Source organism: Scatophagus argus, chromosome 15, assembly GCF_020382885.2.
Source record: "Scatophagus argus isolate fScaArg1 chromosome 15, fScaArg1.pri, whole genome shotgun sequence".
In the NCBI taxonomy this organism is placed as follows: domain Eukaryota; kingdom Metazoa; phylum Chordata; class Actinopteri; family Scatophagidae; genus Scatophagus; species Scatophagus argus.
Genome location: NC_058507.1, coordinates 15,544,492 through 15,566,714, shown reverse-complemented (window position 1 = coordinate 15,566,714; position 22,223 = coordinate 15,544,492). Strand labels below are relative to the sequence as shown.

The following is a 22,223-nucleotide window of genomic DNA, read 5'->3' as shown; positions in this document are numbered from 1 at the left end:
GTAAATATTTCACCACACTGGCAGAATTAATCACAAGTCTCAGCATCCCACAAAGGCTCCATTGAGCTGAACGGGCTGTATGGACAAACTGGAGCTGCGCCTGAGCTTCTATAAGGGAGCGAGAGGTTACTGACCTGATCCACCAATGCTGCACAGCTAAATCCGACATGTGAAGGGACATCCAGCCCGCTGCAGACACCCAGAGAGCTTTACGCGCCACGGAGGAATGGCCCAGGCTGTAGCCTCTGTGCGCATCTCATCAGGAAACTCACTTGGCCCATGCAGGACATTATTTCTCCGTGACTTATTTAGTGCCTCAAAGTGCGTGGAGTCAAATCAGAGTGTGTTAGAGCACGCAGGCTTATCGCCCGTGTCACCATGCTTTGCTTTGGCTGTGTGTGGCACAGTGACAAGGGGGAAGTCACAGTAGGCTTTGGTGACGGTGCATGGGAGCGCACTGGGCTGCACACTGTGGCCAGTTGCTGGGGATGTAGCTACTATTTGATCAATTGAGCCGAGGGTTTCGGCAAGAAGAGGTAAATGTGCACAGGCTAAGTGGACGTACTCCACTTGGAGAGCCTATCGCTCTGTGTTTACCTGTTTACTTTTACAGGTAGTTCAAACAGGCCGCTTGCCTTTTCACTCTGACAGTAGCCAGTATGCAGACTGTTTCTGAAGAGCTGGACGAGTTAACGGAACCAACAGCGGAAAATGTTCACAGTCAAGCAAATCTGCTCAGGACGCTTTCAGGCTGCAATTATGTATAATTATGAGAAATTAATTTACTGTCAAATATATGACAGATTTTAAGATTTTACAGGACTAAGATATTACTATTATTGTTGTTGTTATTATCGGTGTAATAGTTGGCATTGTTTTCTGGTCATTATCAGACATTATCGGTGTTGTTTTTGTAATTTTGAATTGTAAAAAAAAGGGGAAAAAAAGAAAAAAAATAAGCAAAACGAGAAAGTTAAAACGCAGTTGCAAATGTGTTTAGAAACCAAATCATTTACCTTTTGCTCAGTCCTCAGTTGGGTCTGTGTGTCTGCTATGAAATGTGTGTGTGCGTGTGTGTGTGTGTGTGTTGGGGGTGTTAAACCGGAGAAGATGTAGTAAAGAAGGGCCTCTGAGCTGCAGATGCATCAGGATTTAAAGGACAATACGGGGCGCAGGGCTGGTGCTTCCCATCACCCGCTTATTAGAGTTCAGCTGACACTAAATCTCCAGATCTGACACTAAAACGAAACACAGCAGAGGTGTTTCTCGTTGGGTATTTCATTGGACTTTTTTGTGTAACGCTGCACAGTGCGCAGACTAACCTTTTTATGTGATCATTGCTGCTTTAATTATGCTATCACCAGTTTCGCCAGTGCTCCCATTTTAATATTGTAAGCAACAGAGCTGACTGGCTCATTATTAAAGCTCGTTACATTTTTCTGATCCCCGCTTTGCAATCAAACGTACAGCAGAATGGACTCATCCAAAAAACAATTAATTTTTCGGATGAACCCCAAAAAACGGGCCCCGTCTGATTAATTATAATTCCCTCCTAAAAATTCATGCCCACGATTGTTCCCAAATAAGTGAAGAAAGAGGTTTTTATATTCTTGATTAAATAAATCTTTCGATTGAATGCACAAATAAGAATGCCGCAGGAGAATCCATAATAATGTTGATCATTCCCTCCTTTAATCGCTGAATTTCAGCGTGTTCAGATGCCTCAGGCAGGGAGTTAGTCTTTGATAAAGGTAACCCCGCCTGCCTCAGGGTGTCCATGATAAATGTACAGAGTGACAAGACCGATTTTCTCCCTCTGTGATTAAAAGCCTATATATAAAATGCAGGTAAAGCGGGTCCGGTTTATTTATTATGGGGGCTAAGCCATGGCCTGGGGAGACTTGGCTTCAGGGTAGAAATCATTTTGGAGCCGTTTTTTTTTTTTTAAGAAATCTAGCCACCTTTTCCTCCAGGGCAAAAGTCTTTATTCATCTTCTTTCCTCTAATGATTAAACATGCCTCAGTGAGATTATAGCATTGCGCCCATGCCCCGAGGAGATGCCTTCATTTGTTAAACCACCAGTTTATTTGTAACGGTGAATTTCATGCCACGCTGTGCCATTCGCCTTAATCTTTTCCAATGTAAGACGAATTGCTAAAAAGGGGTTTATTATTTTTTAATCACTTCCCATTTCGGTATCGCACTGACATTGGGAGGGAGGAGGGAGAAATGGCTTGAGCCTCAGAGGCTTCTTTAGATAAATCAAAAGGGACAGCTATTATTTATAAGCGCGTGGGACATTTGAATAAATAAATAAATAAATACTCCTCTCCAGGAGAGCGTGATCTGTCCTGTTCTAGATGGCACAAGTACAGACAACTTGTGTTTCTTGTAAGGCAGCCTGTGCAGTAGCAACATTAACAGCTGTTGACATCTGTAGAGCTCTAGCGGTCTCTACCGGCACATTTAAGAAACAACAGGGGGTGTCTTGTTGTTTGCACCCAATTAGACAACGTATAATAGTCAATAATGTTACGAAGTGAATTCAGACACGTTGTGATATAGGCAATATTAATTGTTTCTGATAGGCTATTTCCTCTGTGGGCAAAAACACATCATCTCCATCCGTGTTCATCCCACACACACACACACAGATGTTCTTCAGTAAATTAGGCACCTTGAGATCGCGCCATTTATGGAAGCTGCTGTGTGTTATTCATAGTGAATTTTTGTTGGCTGTTGGAGAAGCCAGGCGTTTTTTTTTTTGTAAATGAATGTCTTCTCAAATTAAAAAGGTTTGTTTTACAATTCTGCCTTTACATATTTCCAACTAATGTTATTCTCCTGACTGAGTTTGGACACGAAGGTGCAGGCCTCTCTCACATTGTAACGATAACGATAATGTTCAACCAGGAACAGACTGCCCACGTGAGTGTGTAATGATAACCAGCCACTGTGGGCTAACACACACACAGGCCTAAACCCTGAGTAACCATCCTATTCTAAACAAAGTGAAAAAGATCAGGTCATTCCACACTTCAGGACAAAGATGCGCGCTGATGCGCATATAATAGCAAAACTAATAAGCAGTGTCTCTTTGGTTGTTTAAAAAAATGAAAATAGTGAGTGGAGCATCCGGTGCGCTTACCTACACTCGAGGGGGGCTGAATGTGTTGCCAGCGTTAAGACGGCGCGCAGAGTTAATGAAATATCTCCAAATGGGAGTCAGGAGTGCGTGCTGAGATAAGCTTGATGTGGTTTATATACCCAGAAAGCAAGTGCTCCTCTTCTCGTATTGTCCAAGAGCGTTTGCATAGCTGGCCAAGTGGCTCTGCTCTTGCTGACTCGCTCACATTGCATGGTGTTTGTTTTCCCCTTGCTATGACGTGAGACAAAATATTGGCCATATGTTCATCGGCAATAAATTGGTCTTGAGCGCAAACACAGCTCCCTGCGGACGCTGCTTTTAAGCCCCACAACTAGTTTTCTCTCTTTGGGATGCTTTTGGGACACGAAACTATCTGCCGTATAATGTAGGTGAATTAATGTTACAACAGCCTGTTTAAGAGATAATTGTGCGCCTATGGAAGAGCTGCTGGTTGATCTTTATTCTGCGACCTATTATTCCTCACACTGGGCTCTCTAATAAATCGCTTGGTAACCAAGAAGCAGCGCTGTCCAAAGAGCAGATGTGGCATGTTATCCACGCCACAGTTGCGTTTACATTAGATACCCTGATACAATGATTGATAACCAAGGTCACAGTAATTCACAATGATTCGGGACCCGGGCGTCTCCCACGAGGCAGACTACTAACACATGTTTACTACATAGATCCACATGTGTCGACACTGAAAACACCCGCAACTGTGTAAGCTGAGGCCACTCGCGAGGAGGGAAAGTGTCATTAGTAACACACGGTCAGAAAGAAAATAACAGCTATAAATAACAAAATCTCTGCACTAACTCGGCGCAAAAATAATCAGCATTAGTGCAACTAAATAAGGAAAGAAAAAATAATAATAATGATTTCATTATTATAAAATAAACATTTACCACCTTGCCAGTGTGTAAAATGTGAGAAAAAATAGAGGCTAAAATCTATATGCCTCTTGCATACTTGAACATTAATGAATAACTGGATAACACATTTTCAGAGTTAAGGGGGTGAAACCAGTGTAGAATACATATATGTAAGTAAATCATTATCCGCCGTGGGACTCTACGTCTCAGGCTACAAGGCCACATGTTTAACTGAAGTATATGGGGAGCATCTGTTTGTGGAGTTTAAGAAAAAAATGACAACTTCTTTTTATCCAATTCAGCTTGATTCTCACCACCATCTGCCTTAAACACAACTGGTTAAACAGAAAGGAACTGTTCCATCACTCCCTCACTTTTTGCTTTTATTTTTAGAGCTGTTTTCATTCTGTTCACCACATCTATTTAAACCTGTTGCACATTCCCCATATAGAGAAACATCCTTTCCCCGTACCAAAGGTTGTAAGAGTCACCTATCTGGCTGGTGTAAAGATGATGACAGGGGATCGTCAGTAATTGTTGAGGAAGAAAGCAATACGAGGCAAACACCAGTTGTGTTATTATGACACCTTGGGGGGGATGGATAACTTAAATCAGGACAATGATTTTATTGTGGGCAGTCTGGAATCTATGCATGATAATAATGGTGTTGCCTAGTAGTGCAGGAGCGACCATCAATCAATAGCGAATACATTACTGATGGGTTTTGTGTGCTGCCACTTTGCTGATGAAAGACAGAGATTATCCTCCCTGCCATCACTGTGTTCAAGAGTATCACTAAGACGCAAAGAATACAAATAAATAAATTGGCCTCATACCTCGTTTGAAATTCCACATTAAGGCAAAGTAGTTAGTTAGTGAGCTGGAATGTATTCATGAGGTTCAGACGAATGAGAAAAAGCTTTCCACTCAGCCGCTCTGTGAATACTCTTGTGCTGTTTGAGATTTGCCACAAGTGCTCTGGGTGCTAAATACAAGACCTCCTGAAAAAGGATGGGTAAGATAGGCCTTGCCGGTCAAGCTATTATCAATCCCTGGCCTAAAGCCTGATGACTAAAATACTTCAGATGTAGTTAAAGGCTGCGTAAGGACACTGATGGCACGGCATTCTGAAATCAATCAGTTCAAGTTTTAATGTATCGACCACTCGAAGGGAACGAAAAGATGGAGAGCTTCTCGACACACAAATGCCAGGGAGACTGGGTTGATTTTCACGGAAGATACACTTAAAAAAAAGTTTGATTAAACCCGAGGGCTCACTTGTATTGTTGAGACTCATACATGATGATAGCCAGTCCTATCAATTTGAAAGGCTTAACAATTTTTCCTTACAAATACATGCACTCAGAGAGGTTTAGCATTAGTCCACCAAAGCCCTCAGAGTTAAGGCGAGTGAATGGGTGTTTTTTAGCCCTTCAAGACATGTGAAGCAAAGTAGAGGAGATGAGTTGTTTTTCAATAAAGTGCCCTATTCTACTCTGCACACTGATGAATATTACCATTCCTTAAATGACAAAAGTGCCTTGTGAATTTAAGGAGCTGTGGAGTATAGGGCGATCGGTCTTAACATTTTTTGCCCTATTACCTATTGGAGAAGAAGTGAAAGGAGGGAACAAATAGTGTGAAAGTGGTGAGCTGTGTCAAAGTGTTAGTTGAGTAAAAAAAAAAAAAAAATAGTTCCTTTGCAGCATTAGTGAAATGTGTGGCATTTCCATCAAAATATCAGATTTATGGCCTGTTGCATGGAATGGTTTTGTGAGCATTACTTGACATGAATAACTTTAGGTTTGAATACCTCCTTTCCAGTGCTAAGCATTTGGTGCAAGGCCAGTGCTTGGCCTTGGAGAGCCATATAGCTGTTTGCAATCCCTGCTGCTGAGGCTAAGGGCCAAAAACACAGTACTTAGCTGACACATTCTGTAAGCATTTTAGCCTCTGTGGCATGTGGGTACAAAACATGCTCTAGTCAAGGTCAGATGCTTGAAAAGCTGCAAGCTACAAATAATAATGAAGAATTGATCCAATCAAAATTTTCACTTAACTATATGTCTAACTGATTCAGGTAGCCTACAATCAGAAAGGGCAGCTAACTTCAAAGCCATATGTGCAAGCAGGGATCTATAGGTCTATGGTTGTGAGACGGCTGTCTTGTTCAATGGCCAGATATGTGAAAGGAGCATTAGAAACAGACAGGGGACAAATTAAAGGGAAAACCTGAATAAATAAATGGAGGAGGATATTAAACACAGAAGTTTCCATACAGAGCATACTATCTCATTTATTTTCTGAAGAGACAATATTAAGTGACTAGTAGCCTAGCTGAAGCACTTTCAAGGCTTTGAGAGGCATGAAACTCTGAGTCATCAGTACAAAGGATGAGCAGCTATGTTCGAAAATATCTGGCTCTTCAATAAAAAGTTAAAGTACAAGTCTGCTTACATAAAAACCCAAGTAAAGAACTGAACTACAGCTCTGAAGGTGTGTTTCAGTTAGTTTAAAATTCTCAACTTAAACTAAAGATAACACTTTTTAGAAAACTGGTAATATAACCTGCAGCTTAAATACTTTGACTGCCAAATGCTAGGTCCACTTTGGATTAATTTGGCAAGTATGTTACTTGAGGAACACTGAGGATTGAAGAACAAGTGCTAGCAGCTCTGTGAAGCCAAAGCACTGCAGAGCCAACATTAGCATGCTGATACGCACAAGCAGAGTCATCTCATGCTCACATGATGACAGTGACAATGATAATTTGCAAATGTGTAATGATAATTACTATGTACACCATAAAGTTTAACGTGTGACCATGCCAGCATTTGGTAATTGAACTAAACAGCTGAGGCTGATGAGATTATTAATTTTATCCTAATTCATTCTGTGAGGGGCCACAAATGTCTGTAAAATAATTTCATGGCAATTTTACAGTTCAAAAAAATACTGATAAAACTGACACCGCCTTCCACTTTGCAACTTTATGTGGGGTGGAGCCACCATCATCAAATACAAATATGTTTTGGAAGTGTGGTGTTAATCCCTCCAGTAGATACCAGAGAGTTTTGTCATCCAGCTGTATGTCTGTGTGATATAGAAGGTCACCTGACAGGATCAGTTGCAACACCGTGCACAATAGCCATTTACCCTGGTGAAAGCAGAGGAGCAGAATCAAATCATGGTTATGACCACTTCAGCAATAAAGCTCTTTCTCCATTGGAGAGGGCTTTTAACTGGATGGAGAACCAAATCAGGTGGCAAATAAAATCTACAGCAGAAAACTGGTACAGTGTAAAATGGACTAGCTGTAATTCTCTCAAGGTAGCCAGGAGGTATTAATCAACAAAAACATGAATTTATAAAGAGACAACTTAAGACATGCAAAGAGCAACAGTTATGTTGAGTTTGTCTTTCAAGACATCTCCCATTTTTTGAAACAATATATTGTAGCATGAGTCAAGAACAGATCAAGATGAGTGAACTCATCCTTGCCTTCTCTCCAGCTGCAAACAGTTTTGGTGTAAAGATTTAAAAGCTTTGAAAGGATATTTGCCTTCAAGAATAGGTCCATAGTGAAGTGGAGAAGGAAGAACATAATTCATGGATAAAACATTTTGAATTAGAAAAGGGATGTCTCAAGGCCACTTATTTTCTTGCAAATGTATTTTGCTGAAAAATAAACCCTGGACATACAGTAATGTCAGACTGTATTCATGAAACCTTACATTTTTAATCAGGAGGCCAGGTTGAGAACTTACTGTAAATGTAGTGTAGTAGTTAGTTTTCTTTAGAAACTCTATAGAGAGTCAAATGAAATGTCAATATATGCATATTCTTCATAGAGATACACTCAGTGAGCAAAAATTAGAAGCAGACACAGTACAGTAGCATGCAATGTACTGTTAAGCCACTTGAAAACCTGCATGACAAATGAACTGAATATCATGTGGGCACAGCAATGCAATATGAAATATGAATTCCAGATATACATGACACAGTGCTGTGTCAATTCAATGAATGTTGTCATTCGTATTAAGAACTGGTGTTTGAACAATCTTTGAAATAATTACAACTGCCAGTATGGAGAATGCAATTATGGCGTATGGGCCAGCTGAATAGACAACATTGGTGGTAGAGAGTCAGGTGCAGGAGTTTAGCTTTTGAAACAACAACAAACAAACTCTTATTGGGAAAACCATTCTGTGGGAAAAAGGCAGGACTTTTGACAACAATCACAGTGTTAGTGTTTTTTAACAGCCCTCAAGTGATTCTCGACTATTCTGCCCAGTAAACACAGACAGAGGATTTAAAAGCAAACAAAAACTACGAGATTAGAATTTTGACATTAGTGTTAGTTCCACAATACTAAGCAAGAAATAAAATTACTCGCTGCAAACCTTGCTAAAATCAGTAACTACGTAAATAATGACCAGTCATTGCATACTGAAGGCTTTGCTGTGAGTAGGTGTGCAGTTGTCTGTACAGCAGTCTATGTGTGCATGCATGTTTATGGCTACATGAGTTTCTCATGTGTGTGTGTGTGTGTGTGTGTGTGTGTGTGTGTCTGCACGTGTGCAAAGAAAGTCTCTATTTACGATGGCGAGCATCCCATCAGGATATGTAACCTAAACAACACAATAGCGAGAGACAGAAGGGCTTAGGGGCATGAAACACTCACCTTGAACCAGCCTGCTCCTCGCAGACACAAGGATTACCCATCTGCACATTTTTGAAGCCTTTTGATTAACAATGTGTCCAAAATGAAAGATGAAAAGGAGAAAACACAATTTAGTAATTTCAATGGCTGTCTGCAGATGGGTTGCCAACATATTTGGATAATTAACGTGTAGATATTTTCTTTATCCTGGGCCCATGATGGCAATTAACATGTTTTGTGGAGAGGTGAAAACTTTTTTAGAGGCAGTGAAGACGGATGGAAATGCATTAGAGGAGGTCGTGAAAATGGGCTTCTATTCTTTTCTCTAAAAGGATGCTTTTATAAGGTGATAGCAATTGAAGAATAAAACCCCAAGGGCAAATATAAATGATAAAGAACTCATCTTTAATTGGCAATCTTTTTGCTTCATATGAATACCACTCCAAATTTCTAATCCACATTTCCATTGACAGCAGGCAAGTCTCTCTTGAACCAGAACTATGAAAGGCAAAAGGAGCTACAATGATGACCAAAAAGGACAACTCTATCTCTCAGCAAGCCAAAAATTTACAAATTGCGCACTCTCTGTTCACCATGATACTATGCAATTCAATGAGAACAGTCATTGCCTGCAAATAGTTTAGAAGATACATAGTGTAGTTTTAGAGAAGGTTTCATTCTGGGAACTAAATGAATGTCCTGTCACATGTTTGAATAAATTTGAAGTGAATCGTGAAGTGATTTCTCAGTCTAAATGGATAAGTGGTGATGATGTCTAAACTGATCACCAAATTGAAAATCCACAATATACTCTTTGATCGTGTTAAAATTGTGCTAATATGAGTTTCAAAAGAATTTTCATGGGTGTCTTTTTCAGAAATGCACCTCTTGACTCTGTTTGGCTGCACTAACAATTTATTTAGGGGCTACAGCCATGGAGAAGAACTGCAACCCACAAACCTCTCTCTGCTGCCACCTAATGGCAGGAGTGAGAGTTAATCATGAGCTCTGGAGCCCAGCTGAGGAAAAGTGTGCACCAACACATCCTCCCTCTCTCAGGTAATTATGTCTTTTATCTAGGAGACACATACAGCTACTTTAACATTGGATATCCAGCCGTCCTAATGGGCCATTATTCAAATAAATGGGGGAAACACTGTGGGGTTGGTGACCCCCTCCGTGCGGCAGGGCCCTCCATCCAGGCACACCTGCTGAGACAAGGTAACATTTATCACTGACACCTTCGCAGGACAGAAACAAAATGGCAGGTGGGGTCAGCGGTAAGGAGCACACTGGGCCTGTCATATTGCAAACATATCCATTTGGTACGGCTCTACTCTTGTGGTTGCCAGGCTACTGCCTAATATACGGTGACTGAGTGTGCGTCAGGAAAACAGAAGTAAGATGTTGACTTTGAGATAAGTACCTCTTCAAATTAAACAGCACCATCACATTGCATTCAAAATAACATTTTCAAAGGTCAACTTTAAATGCTCCCCATTTGGCAAAAAAAAGAAAAAAATCCCTGTGTTCTTCAACTCCCTAAATCGTCAAATTTGCATACCAGTTATGTTAGTTAGTGGCATTTAATTATTTATGTTTTAATTACACAGAATGAAGGGGATAATATCACTGTACGGTAGTTTTGGGGTGTGTGCGCCCCTATCATCTGAACACTCGGATGTCTCCTTATTAAAGTACACAAAAAGATAATTATGTCCGGCTCTGTCTAAACATTGCCATGGTGCTGCACTAGAGAATCATCGCTGAATTGGACACAGGAGAGGGTTAGAGCCCTTATGATTAATGTGCTTGGTCACACACACTTAGGATTGGTAAAGGCATTTCAAATCCCTCTCTCTCCTGCTCTCCTCTAGAGTCAAGGGTCGGCAAAATTGTTTTGATGGCACTGATTGTCGCATCATACAGTGAACTCACCTATGGACTCCGGAGTGCTGAGCCTGCAGCTGAGGGTGACACACACCCTCTTCCCATAAGCCACATGTCCTCATGAGTGCACCAACTGGGAATCAACAAAGGTGTGGAGGGTTCTAGATAGACAGATAGATAGATAGATGGGGTAAATTGTGGGAAGAAGGGAAGGAAAACTGTAGGTATACATGTGTAAAACTCATTCCCACCATCTCTCCCATGAAACAGCCATCACCTGGAAAGGCTTTGCTGAAAAGAGTTGCTTATGTCATTGGAGAGGTGGTATTGATTGACCAAGGGGCAGCAAAGGCCAATGCAATTAAGAGACAAGAAAACATACAGCGTTAAAGACTGTGTAAATAAAGGGACTCTGCAGTAGGGCCAGACAAAGGCCAGTCCATGGCCCATTCAGGAGCCCCTTGTTCACCATTGGCCTGGGGTCTTCTCCAAGGATTGAGGGTCTGGGTGGGAGGCCTGGAGGGTGGGGGGGTGTTGCAAAAAAGAGAGAAGCAGTGTGTGGGTGTCCGGAGGAATAAGTACAGAGAGTGTTGCTAGGCTGTTTCTGAGAGGTTGGGGAGAGCTCGGCCCTCCCTACGTCCGGAACTATCAGGTGATCACGGATGATCTGCATCTCAAGGAGGGGGCTGTTGAGTGGAATAAGCTTTATTTTTTATAGGCCTCTGCCTGGTTTGCTTTGCTGCCCTTATTACTCACTTCCTTCCTCTTTTTTTCTCTCCTGCAAGGAGAGAATGATTCCTATAGCCAATTAGATACTTGGATTTTGGATCAGATCCATGATTCAGTCAATATTGTACCTTTTGGGAAAAGTATAAAAGCAGTTATTCATATGGCTATTTCATGGTGGAATTCTTAAAGACATAAACAATATAAAAAAAAGATGAATATCACGTAACAGAGAGGTGGTGGCTTTAACAGCCTTCTACTGGGTGCAGTCCTGAGCACAGAGTCTCCTCTTTGGAAGGTACAACTAGATGCTTTTCCTTGATTATATGCCCTTTAGCAGGCTAAAATACATAATCATCTTTATATTTCTACACCACTGACAGTGTGAACATCTGAGATATACCTTGTATTGGAAGGTATATCATACCATTGAGATGAATACAAATACTTCAAAAATAATTATTACGACTGAGACAGTTTCAGAAGCATGGATCCAAAAAAGAAATTGTTGAACGCTGTGCATTGTGAAACCTTGTGCATGTACAGTAGCGATGATATCTTTCAAAAGCTTCAGCAGGCTTCAGTGATAGCTTATATGTTTGTCCAGACTATTCTCACAAAAAACAACACATCTCCAAATTGCCATTTCCACACGTAATGTCACAGCAAGGATGTTATGGCCAACAATAATCACACTATCACAAATCAACAAGACTGAGAGGACTGCCATGTGAACAGCTCTGTGAGATTGTACTGAAGCACAGCCGTGTGTTGATTTTTTGCTAATGTCAGTATGCTAACAATGATGAATCACCCAAACCACCTGCACCGGCACAACAGAAAAATTCAGGCAGTCAGTAAAGTCTTTATGATTCATCCACTGGGAAAAATTTCAGTGCCAAACATCATGCCAATCAATTGAATGGTTGTGAGATACTTCTGACTGACCAACAGTACACTGACATGGTGATTCCTAGAGTGATGCCGGAGAGAACTGCTAGCATGACTTTGGTCAGTCACACTTATTACTTGATGGTATTTTTCATCTTACTGTTACTTTATATACTTTTGATATAAACTTGGTATACTGTATAAGACGGAAATACAATAGGATGTGATGATTTATCATTTTCCACATTCTCAACTGAAAACAGCACAAAGACAATATTTACATTTACATTGATTTTTGTAATACCGTATATAAAGTCATAGGTTTATTAACAGCATCCAACACCAGCTTTTCTGCGCCCAAGCTCATCTGATATAGATTGGCGCAAAGTGGGAAAGTGTGCTGGAAAATCATGGTCGTGATATTCTCCAGGCAAGAGAGGAAAAAGACCGTCCATATTTTAACCAGTGCAAAGTTCAAAAGCCAGCACCTTTGATGATATGTGGGTGTGTGCTGTGACGGCACCACTAATGCTGAAATGTACTTGCAGGTTTTGGAGTAACATATGCTGCAATCCAGACATCTTTTTCAGGGACGTCCCTGCTTATTCCAGCATGACAATATCAAGCCAAAGTCTACCTGTGTTACAGCAGCATGGCTTTGTAGTAAAAGAGTCCAAGTATTAAACTGGCCTGTCTGCAGTCCAGATCTGTCTTCTACTGGAAATATGTTGCACGTTCTGAAACTCAAAATGAGACCTCAGACTGCTGAGCAGCCGAAGTTGTTTATCAGGTACGTAAAGGAAAATGGGAAAAATTTCACTTTTAAAACTTCACCAAATAGTGTCCTCATTTCCTAAACGCTTCTTGAATGTTGTAAAAGAAAAAAAAGGCGATGGAACATCATGGCAAACAGTCCCCTGTTCCAACTTGCAGGCATCAGTTTCAGAATAAATGTACATTTGCAAAAATCAATACAGCTTATCAGTTTGAACATATCATATAGTTAACATAATATATTGTCTTTGTGCATTGTATTCAAATGCGTACAGATCACAAAATGATTTGCACATCAATGTATTTTGTTGTATTTATATGTTACACAGGTAGAATCAGCATTGTAAGTAAGCACCATGGTTATAAGAACAAAATAACCAGAACAATAATCAATTTGTAATCAATTTGTGATTCTGCAGCCCAATGCCTCCCTCCAATATGGGCACAGATGCCAAAGCTATTAGTATTGTCACCAGTGGTACTGTATGCAATATTCATTTGTGAGTGCACGGTTTGTGTCAATCTGTGTCAGTGTCAAAGGGAGAGCTCACATAGACACAACAGACTGCTCAACCCCTTGGGTCCCCTGTTTGATCCAGCTCTTCTTCCTGCAACAAACAGAGCCCGGGGTCACCTATTCTGATGTGCTTCCTCTCACCGTTTTCTGCCCCCTCTGTATCTGCATTCAGATGAAAACAATGGCCTCTACTTCATCTGTTTCCCAGGTGTCAGCATGAACATGATCCTGGGATAAATTACCTCGCTCCTCATTTCTTCTCATCAAATGAGGGCCAGTGTGTGCCTGTCCTGAGTCTCATTTACATGTTCTCATTTGCTGCGTACTTTTATTATTCAAATTTGCATGTTGTTTAAAAAAATGGATGGGCAAAAGGATGAGCAAACGGTTGGGCTATGTTGTCACCCTTGTCCTCCACTTGCATCTACCTGGGGAACAACGAGGCAACGGCTCGTGTTTAAGGGTCTGTATGTGTGTCATAACCCTGCTGAGGAAGGAAGCAGCCACTCGTTCCCCTCAGCAGAAATACAAAGAAATGGTGAACTTTTTTTGTGACTGCATTGCCTTTATGCTGTTTGAATATATCACATTTATGGTGCTTCACACATCAAAGAAGCAGCATGACTATGACCTTCTTTTCAATAGCAAATATACAAAACAGTTGTTGAACCCTTTTCTGGAAAGGCACTGGTGACACCATCAGGGTAGTGTCCCAAGGTTTAGAAGGAGCGGTGTACATTGTATGTGGTAAATTCAGTGTCCTCTCTTAGTGAAAAGAACCCTACAGATATTATACATTCTCTGGTCCAGTACCAGCATATACTCTCTAGTCCTTGACCATGATTTTAATGGGTTCATGGCTTGATGGTTTGTCACTACATTCAGCAGCAGTGCACATTGGTCTTTCTCTTAAATGATATGCACATGCTGCCTGTTCTTACTGCAAGTCAAGGATACTGCAACAGTAATAAATCAATAATTTACAGAATCATTTATTACTTACACAATGAGCCTCACTGATAAATCCCAGTGGTCAACCTCAGCTTTGGAAATGTGATATTGCTGTTATGGGTTTAATTTCTTCACTTTAGTCCAGACAGCAACATGAACAATGCAGCGAGTCCTTTCAGTACAAGCTTGTAATCTATGCTTTGGAAGAAATCATATACGTGCACTAAATCAAGCAAGTTACAGACAGCGGAATGCACTGAGAGTCAGCAATGATGGAGAGTGAAGCTGAAGACTTGATAGGTTCAATCTAAAGAGATGGGAAGTGATTAGATTGGGCGAGGGTGGGTGTCTAGAGACATGGGGGCAATATACCCAGACGTCTTTCTACAATAAATATATTTTTAATTTGTGCTCTTTTATTAACCAGCAAAATCACTTCAAAATGAATAGCACATTATTAAGTCTTCTAGTGCCTCTTACTGTTCTTTATCATGAGTTTGTATCACTGTGCAATTCATCTCCAGCCAGTCTTCACGCTAAATATGTTTTATATGAGCCTTCATTTATCATGGCCTGTCAGCTCTTAACTGTATCATTATTCAGTCTAGAGTTATAAATTGGAATCATTAAACGGTTTTTCATATAATCTGATGCAATAACTGCTCCCCCTTTATTGGCTTGTGAAAAGAAAATAGTAAATACAATTGTCTGTCAAGATTTTTGGAGATAGTCGTCTCTCTCAGACTGGAATGAAATTAGGCCAGCCAGGGAGACAGGATCAATGTCAGCAGATTTGTTCGACTTTCATCGCGGAGGGGACGGGGTTGAGCGGATGAAGGATGGAGAGAAAAGGAAGCTGACACTGCTGAACCCAATGAGGAATGTGGGCTTAGCTGTCAATATTTTTTTCATACAGTGTCACATCAATCAGAGGTGTCTTTTCAGCTTCTCAGTGCAGCTCTGTGCGGACATTTGTAATGGAGATATTACATCCTCTGAACTCAGCTAAATGTGTGGTCTCTCCCTCTCTGTCTTTTTTTCTTCTGAACATGAGATATTTTCTTTGAGGAGTAGTAATTAACAATGACAATGAGGAGAGGTCAAATTTTTCACCACTTCAGTCATATTCTAATCAGTGGAAGACCTTGGCAGCATGAACCTTCTCTGTGACTGCAATATACCAAATTTACAAATTTACAAATAATACACACATATAAAGTTGCACTTTAATATTATAATTTTAAATGAAACAGGTGAAAATTACCAAATTGCCAAAGAAGATACTATTACAGTTTAGCTCTTAAGAAAGATGCCTGCTGTTTTAGTCATTGTTTTCTCCTTTCTCATCCCGTAAAGAGATGGTGATAAGAGGTGTTAAACATACTCTGAAAAGCCATGGGTAAAGACTGCCACCCTCTGGCAACCTCACACACTAAGCCATTTTGTTACATGTAACGTTCTGTTTATAGGATTAGGACATCTCAACACATTTTCATTACAACAGAATTACAAACAGGTTCTATTTAAAGGATGTGGATATTTGTAGGTATTAGTTAAATGATAGAAATGAGTCATAAGGGAGAGATGAAAATGTGCCAAGGGAGGCTCTTGTTTTTAGAGAGCAAATGCCTTTTCCATGAGCTGATGCTGCCATCTAGTGGCTGATACACTGAAATAAGGGGGCATAATTTGACTTCTGAAGTATCCTGAAAAAAACTGAGCAGCACTCAATTACACTATAGACAAAAGTATCCAAACTCACCTCTCAGGGCTGTTTTCAGAGATTGGGCTCAGCCCCTCGCTTCCAGTGAAGGGAAACCTTAATGCTTCAGCATATCAAGACATTTTGAACGATGTTATGCTTCCAACTTTGTGACAACAGTATGGGGAAGGCCCTTTTCTATTCCAGCATGACTGTGCCCCAGTGCACAAAGCAAGCTCTATAAGAACATGGCTGGATGAGTTTGGTGTGGAAGAACTTGAATGGCCTGACCTCAACCCCACTGAACACCTTTGGGATGAACTGGAACAGAGATTGTGAGCCAGGCCTTTTGGTCCAACATCAGTGCCCGACTTCACAAATGCTCTGCTGCATGAATGGGTAAAAATTCCCAAGAAAGACTCCAAAATCTTGTGGAAAGCCTTCCCAGAAGAGTCAGTATTAGGGAGAATAAAAACAAGTTCATTGCGTCTTGAAAGTGAAGGATCAAGTGAGCAACATCTGCTTTAGGCCAGATGATGGCGTGTTTGTACCAGGTAGCACAGACATGGATGAACTTAAGGCAGGGTTGTGTACAAATGCTGAAATAAAGAGCAAGCAAACAGACCTAACTGGTTTGACCTGAATGAGCATCTGCAGCCCTTCAACTAGAGTGTGTTTAAATCTGTTTAAGCAAAAAGGTCAAAAGAGTTTGCTTTTAGAGTGTTGCTGAAACAAAATGTGAAGATGTTCAGAGGCAGATCTGATCATTTTATGGTAATCAATTTCTCATCGGGTCTTTAAGTAATGATGACTTTAAGTTTCCTCCTAAAAAACTTTTTTGGCTGTGTTCATGTACAGCTTTATCTAAAAGATTCCATTGTTTTCAAAATGTCCAGGACTCCAGGCAAGGACTATTTATTTACCCCTACCAGCCCGTATTTCCACCAGCATGCTGAAGGTGTTTATACGTAAATGCCCCAAAAAGAGGGACAGTTCACTCCAAGGTCTCTGTTCTGTCAATCCGGCAATAAAGCTCGGTCATGCTCTCTTTCCCCTCTCTTTGCCCCCCCATTTCTCTCTATCCTCATCTTTCATAATATTTCACCATCTATGGGAGTGTGAGGGAGCTGAAATTGCTCAGGGTGATCTGCATGGAACACATGAGCAGATAGACCTTTGCAGCAACTGTTCTGTACAGAAACATAACTTATCTATAACTCTTCAGCTACTTATGCTCTACAAATAACACAACAAATCTCAATCTCTTTAACAATAAACTTCCACTTCAGAATCAAAATAGCAAACCTGAAGTATTGTATGATAACTTGGGGCTCTCACGTTACTGGAAAAGAACCAGTTTCTTGTTTTGTGTAAACTCTACAGGTCAGTGAGTAGGTTTAACCAAGATGGAGGAACAAGGAAGAATCTTTGAGTTTGATTGGTAATAGTGGAACTGAAGCCAGTTTTATGGCACAAAAGGTATCCAGGTGAGACTCTTTAAAGGTGAAGAAGGATCTCTGTTCAAAATAACAAATAGCTTTAGCTTTGATTCACATTCATAGTTCAGCTACATAGCTTCTCTGATTTGTTTAACTTTAAAAAGGTCATATAAGGTAACCTGGATTGTTCCAGTCAGTATGGAGGGTGTTACTAAAATATGAGCTTACTCCTTGGAAATTGTTTCTTCAGTGTAGCTCTGCCTCCAACACTTTAGCCTGTAATTTCTTATTTCTTTTAAGAGAAAAACTTGAAACTAAGCCTCAGTCTCGACAGTTCTTAAAGATGATGACATGATCAACCGACTACGTGTTCTCAGTCACCCGTGACCTACGCCTCCTCAGACAGGCTGATTCTGCATACGTGTCATCACTTTGCACCATCTTGTCGATGCTATCGGAGCTATCTGCATTCTCCCTGAGAACTTGATATGACCCAGAGTGCTATGAAGTAAAGAAACAAGTGGTGGGAATGATTGTAAGTTTGTCAAGCTGCAGAGAATTAAGGACGCAGTTCAAAGGGCTTTTGGGTTTCATTGCTGGTCCTACCTTCAGTGTACAGCCCGCCAGTAAAAGTTATAGGCCACTGTGTTTAAAGGCACCCTCACCTCTGTAAAGTCAGCTTTATTTCAGCATGTATTTAATCAGCAGTTTTTCATTTTTAAGTTTAATTAACCATTAATTATACAACCATCAAACAACAACAACAACAACAAAAAAAAACATTCACTTTCCTTTCCAAAAGATATTTATGTTTTTATTGATCCTCAATTAAGTGATGTATTTCTTTCCCTGATGTGCATGCAGAGAAAAGAAAACTATTAAAACTAGCCCATCAAACCTGTCCTCCAGGACTTGCTTGCACTTGTCTGGGCTCAAGTTCAGTAAAAGAAAAAGAGGGCAAAGAATGGCTCAGGATGAATCATGTGAAGACAAGGAGACAGTGACAAATCCATTTTTAGCTTTAACTCAAACATTTTAGCTCCAGAATGCTAATAACATCACGCTTGGTTTAGTCAAACTGTCTCTGGAGAATGAGTATCACTTTCAGAGGGTTCCCTCTTTGTTGACAGGTCACAGTTCTGCTGAAGAAATACCCCTGACACCGACTTAACTCCCCACCATTAACACTTCATACACTAGTGTAAAGTTATGATGCAGGAGCAGAGGGGTGGATTGTGTGAAGCCCCAAGATCAGGACCAAATGACTCTCGCTTCTTTAAAAATGAGTCATAATTTCAGCCATGATGATACTTGGCAACAACCTCTCATTTTTTTGCATGCCAGTGTAAATATGTCTGAAAGACACTGTTGATTAAAATGTTTTGTTTCTGGGAAAGACACCTATAATAACAGTAATAGAATTCATTTAGAAGGTGACCTGACCTGAGTGAGCAAACAAAAAAAATGCAGATGCTTCCATGCATACAGGTCGCTGAAGGACTCATATGAAAATAATGTGAACTATATGTTACGGTGTGCAGTCACCAATTCTCGATCCAAATTGACCTGAGACCTGAACACTGCCCTCCATCATCAATGAAGCAGCAAATAAGGGAATATCTTTTCAAAGAAGGTTTTTTTCTTCCTTCCTGAAGAGTTTCATACAGTTGAAGAATCTATTCCAAGCAGTACTGAAATTGTTCAGCTTTTATGTTGGTTTTTCCTTGAATTTGGCAGGAGATGAGAATCATACTACTTCCTGATGTATATAATAACATTGGCCTGTAATATCTAGCCTGCTAGTTTTTGACTCATTTGTAGTTACTGCTTACTTGAAAAGGCAGGTCACATTGGAGAATATCTGCACTAGGGGACTGTGGACTCTGCCTAATTACTTTAAAGGATAAGTCTTATGATGTTCTAAATTCTTCTTATTATCAACAAAGTCGATAAAATGACCAAAAACCACACTGAACTGATGTGTGTATCAATAGCCTGATGCAGCTTATTCCTCTTTGTTATGGATAAAAAAAAACAATTAAAAACACATCAGTTTTCCCAGCATTGCATTGGGTGACATGTTCTATTGCGAACACAGCAACAGTAATTTAGTTTGAGTCAGTCTCACAGAAAGCCATTTTTCTATACTGGATATTATTGGATATTTGGGTTCTGTAGCTCTTGTGTCAAAGATCCGCATGTTTATCCTTTATGTCAGGAGAATAACTTAGCTTATCTTGTTTTCACACTAATCCTCAAGTCATCTGTTAAGATTTTTTAAAATTAATTTCCTAACCTGTATTTCAGTCAGAAATGCAATACAAAGGAAATACATTCCACTGGTTTGTTTAATATCCATGTGTAGAAAGAACTGAATGAATGTATTATCATCATTATAGCAATCATTATCATGACCATGACAAAGAACAGGAACGCCTAGCTTGTCAGTCCACAAATGGCTTCATCCTTGGGTAAGTATCTTGCGTATTATGTCATGGGGAAATCCTTGCTATGTCTTTAAGTGAAGGAGGCTCTCAGCCAGTATCGCTCCTCACTGCCAAGGAAAGATTCAACCCTCTGATCCTGGGAAGTGTGCCGCACTTTTCTATTTCATGTTGCAATTGTTCCTCTGCCTTGAACACAAGGTCTGGGTTGTGTTTTTCTGTAGGAGGAAACATTTGAGTGCGGAGTTCCATCTCTGTGGATGTTTTGGAGATGTGGCAACAGGTTGTGGTCTGCAGCATATGGGCTCACTTTAAAACCTCCACAAAAGCTTCTCCTTTGAGATAATTGTACCATGAATTAGACCAGAGAGGCTTTGATTTATCAACACGGTTGTTGACAACAAGTTTCCACCCCTTCAGACTTTCCATTGAAAAATCTGTTGTGATAACCAAAACCTGTTAACACAACACTAAACACTAGACACTTAATTCATCACCTTGGACAAATTTTCTTCAGGGTAACGAGTTCATTAAAGAACAGGGGAAACAAGGTGGTGGCAGAATCATTTCCTTATGTTACAAAATCAAGCCGAGGCTTTGAATGTCCTATGATTCCACCGCATGAAGGTAAGCTCTCCTTGACATCTTACAACACCGCAGGTCTTCTAAGAAGCTCACTGACATCTTTGACCAAGGCTATATTCAACTGTAATGTGGGTGTACACAATTCAAACATGGCAACATCAACACTGACATTGAGAAATCGGTTGTCACTTTATTTTTTCCCAAAGTTGTTCCAACAAATAACATCATACATGTGGGCTCCACCACATACACCATCATTATTACAATTGGTGTCAACAATATTTGACATGAATCATGATTTCGCTTGTATTTTTAACCATAAATAATCACGAGTGCAGCCACAAACTGTTTATGCTTTCAGTTGTCTGGCTGAACACAGGCCTCCGAGATGATATTATTTGAATTATTTATTTGACATGACAAAATAAACACAACAAATAAATGGATAAATATTACTTTGTAAATAGGAAAAATCCAAACATCCATTTCATAAACAGCCAATACAGATGTTTCCTGAGTACATCCAAACTGACTGTGTGTCCTCAGTTTATGACTCAAACAGAACTTCTGTTAAAGCAGTTGGTTGATTTATTACTTACAGCTGTTAAACAGAAAAAAAAAAACTATTGATAATAAATTAGTGAAATCAGTTAGCAATCAAAAAAGCCATCATTTGCTTGTATTAAATTCTTATTTTTGTGAAATTTTGCTGCCTTTCTTTGTTTTCAACACTGCAAATTGACTTTGTGTCTTTGTGTTGTGGTCTCTTCGTGTCAAAAAGCAATCTGAAGATGTGACCTTGGAATCTGTGAAATCTGATTTTTTTCCTGACACTTCATTGGGCATAGATGAATTTGCCCAATGAATTTAAAAATAATTATTACATTAATAAATAATAAGACACAGTTGTTACCTGTGCCATCTCATGAAACACTCATATACTGTATACTAATACTACTTTTAGAGAAGTGAGATTTTTCATGCAGTACTATACTTGTAATGCTGTATTTTTAAAGTGCTGCATGAGTACTTTTACACTGGTAAATGATCTGAATACTTCTTTCAGCTCTGTAAATGCTATACAATTTTTGGGCCAGATCAACAACCGAACAGACCAAAAGGAAAAACATCATATATTAAAATAGTTCGTACTGTTTATTACATTTTATTTCAATTCTAGTCTCTCAGTATTATCACACATATGGTGCAGGGCTGTCATGTTCTTCGAGTTTACCATCCTTGTTCTTTCACTTTCACCTATCAACGATCATCTCTCAGTTGTGCACACAATGCACAATTGATCTGATTTCTATTCTGTTCACACATACCAACTTATTTCTATATTTACAGTCAATATATATTAAAAGGCAGCGACAACAGACAGTAAGATTGGATTTTCAAACAGTAGTTACATATTTTCACACATTTGTTTATTATTGCAAACCCAGCGAGTGATGACTCAAGGTTAGGCACCACATTCATTCAGGAATGGGCATGCTGAGGAAAATGGGGGAGCTATGAGGGGCTTTTTCTTGGCCAGCAAGTCCAGGCTTGGTTGCAGGCCTGTCTGTCCCTACTCAGCGCAAACATGTCAGACATTTCACCACCGGTATG

General features: G+C 40.0%; 1 protein-coding gene across 4 annotated transcripts in view; it reads right to left on the bottom strand.

Annotated features, from left to right (window-relative positions):
- The window catches only part of nkx2.2a (NK2 homeobox 2a), a 34,765-nt gene that overhangs the window by 3,668 nt on the left and 8,874 nt on the right, over nucleotides 1-22,223 (bottom strand). Inside the window, exons 2-3 of one of the 4 annotated variants that reach the window (XR_006845470.1) lie at nucleotides 10,629-10,741; nucleotides 9,075-9,901 (exon numbers count right to left, since the gene is read on the bottom strand). Coding sequence is in view for 1 of the 4 variants with exons in the window: in XM_046413569.1 (XP_046269525.1) it covers nucleotides 131-181 (51 nt within the window). In the remaining 3 variants the exon portion in view is untranslated. Of the gene's footprint in view, nucleotides 1-130; nucleotides 632-9,074; nucleotides 9,902-10,628; nucleotides 10,742-22,223 lie in introns of those variants that run through there. The other 3 variants (XR_006845469.1, XM_046413568.1, XM_046413569.1) reach the window with 3 other exon arrangements.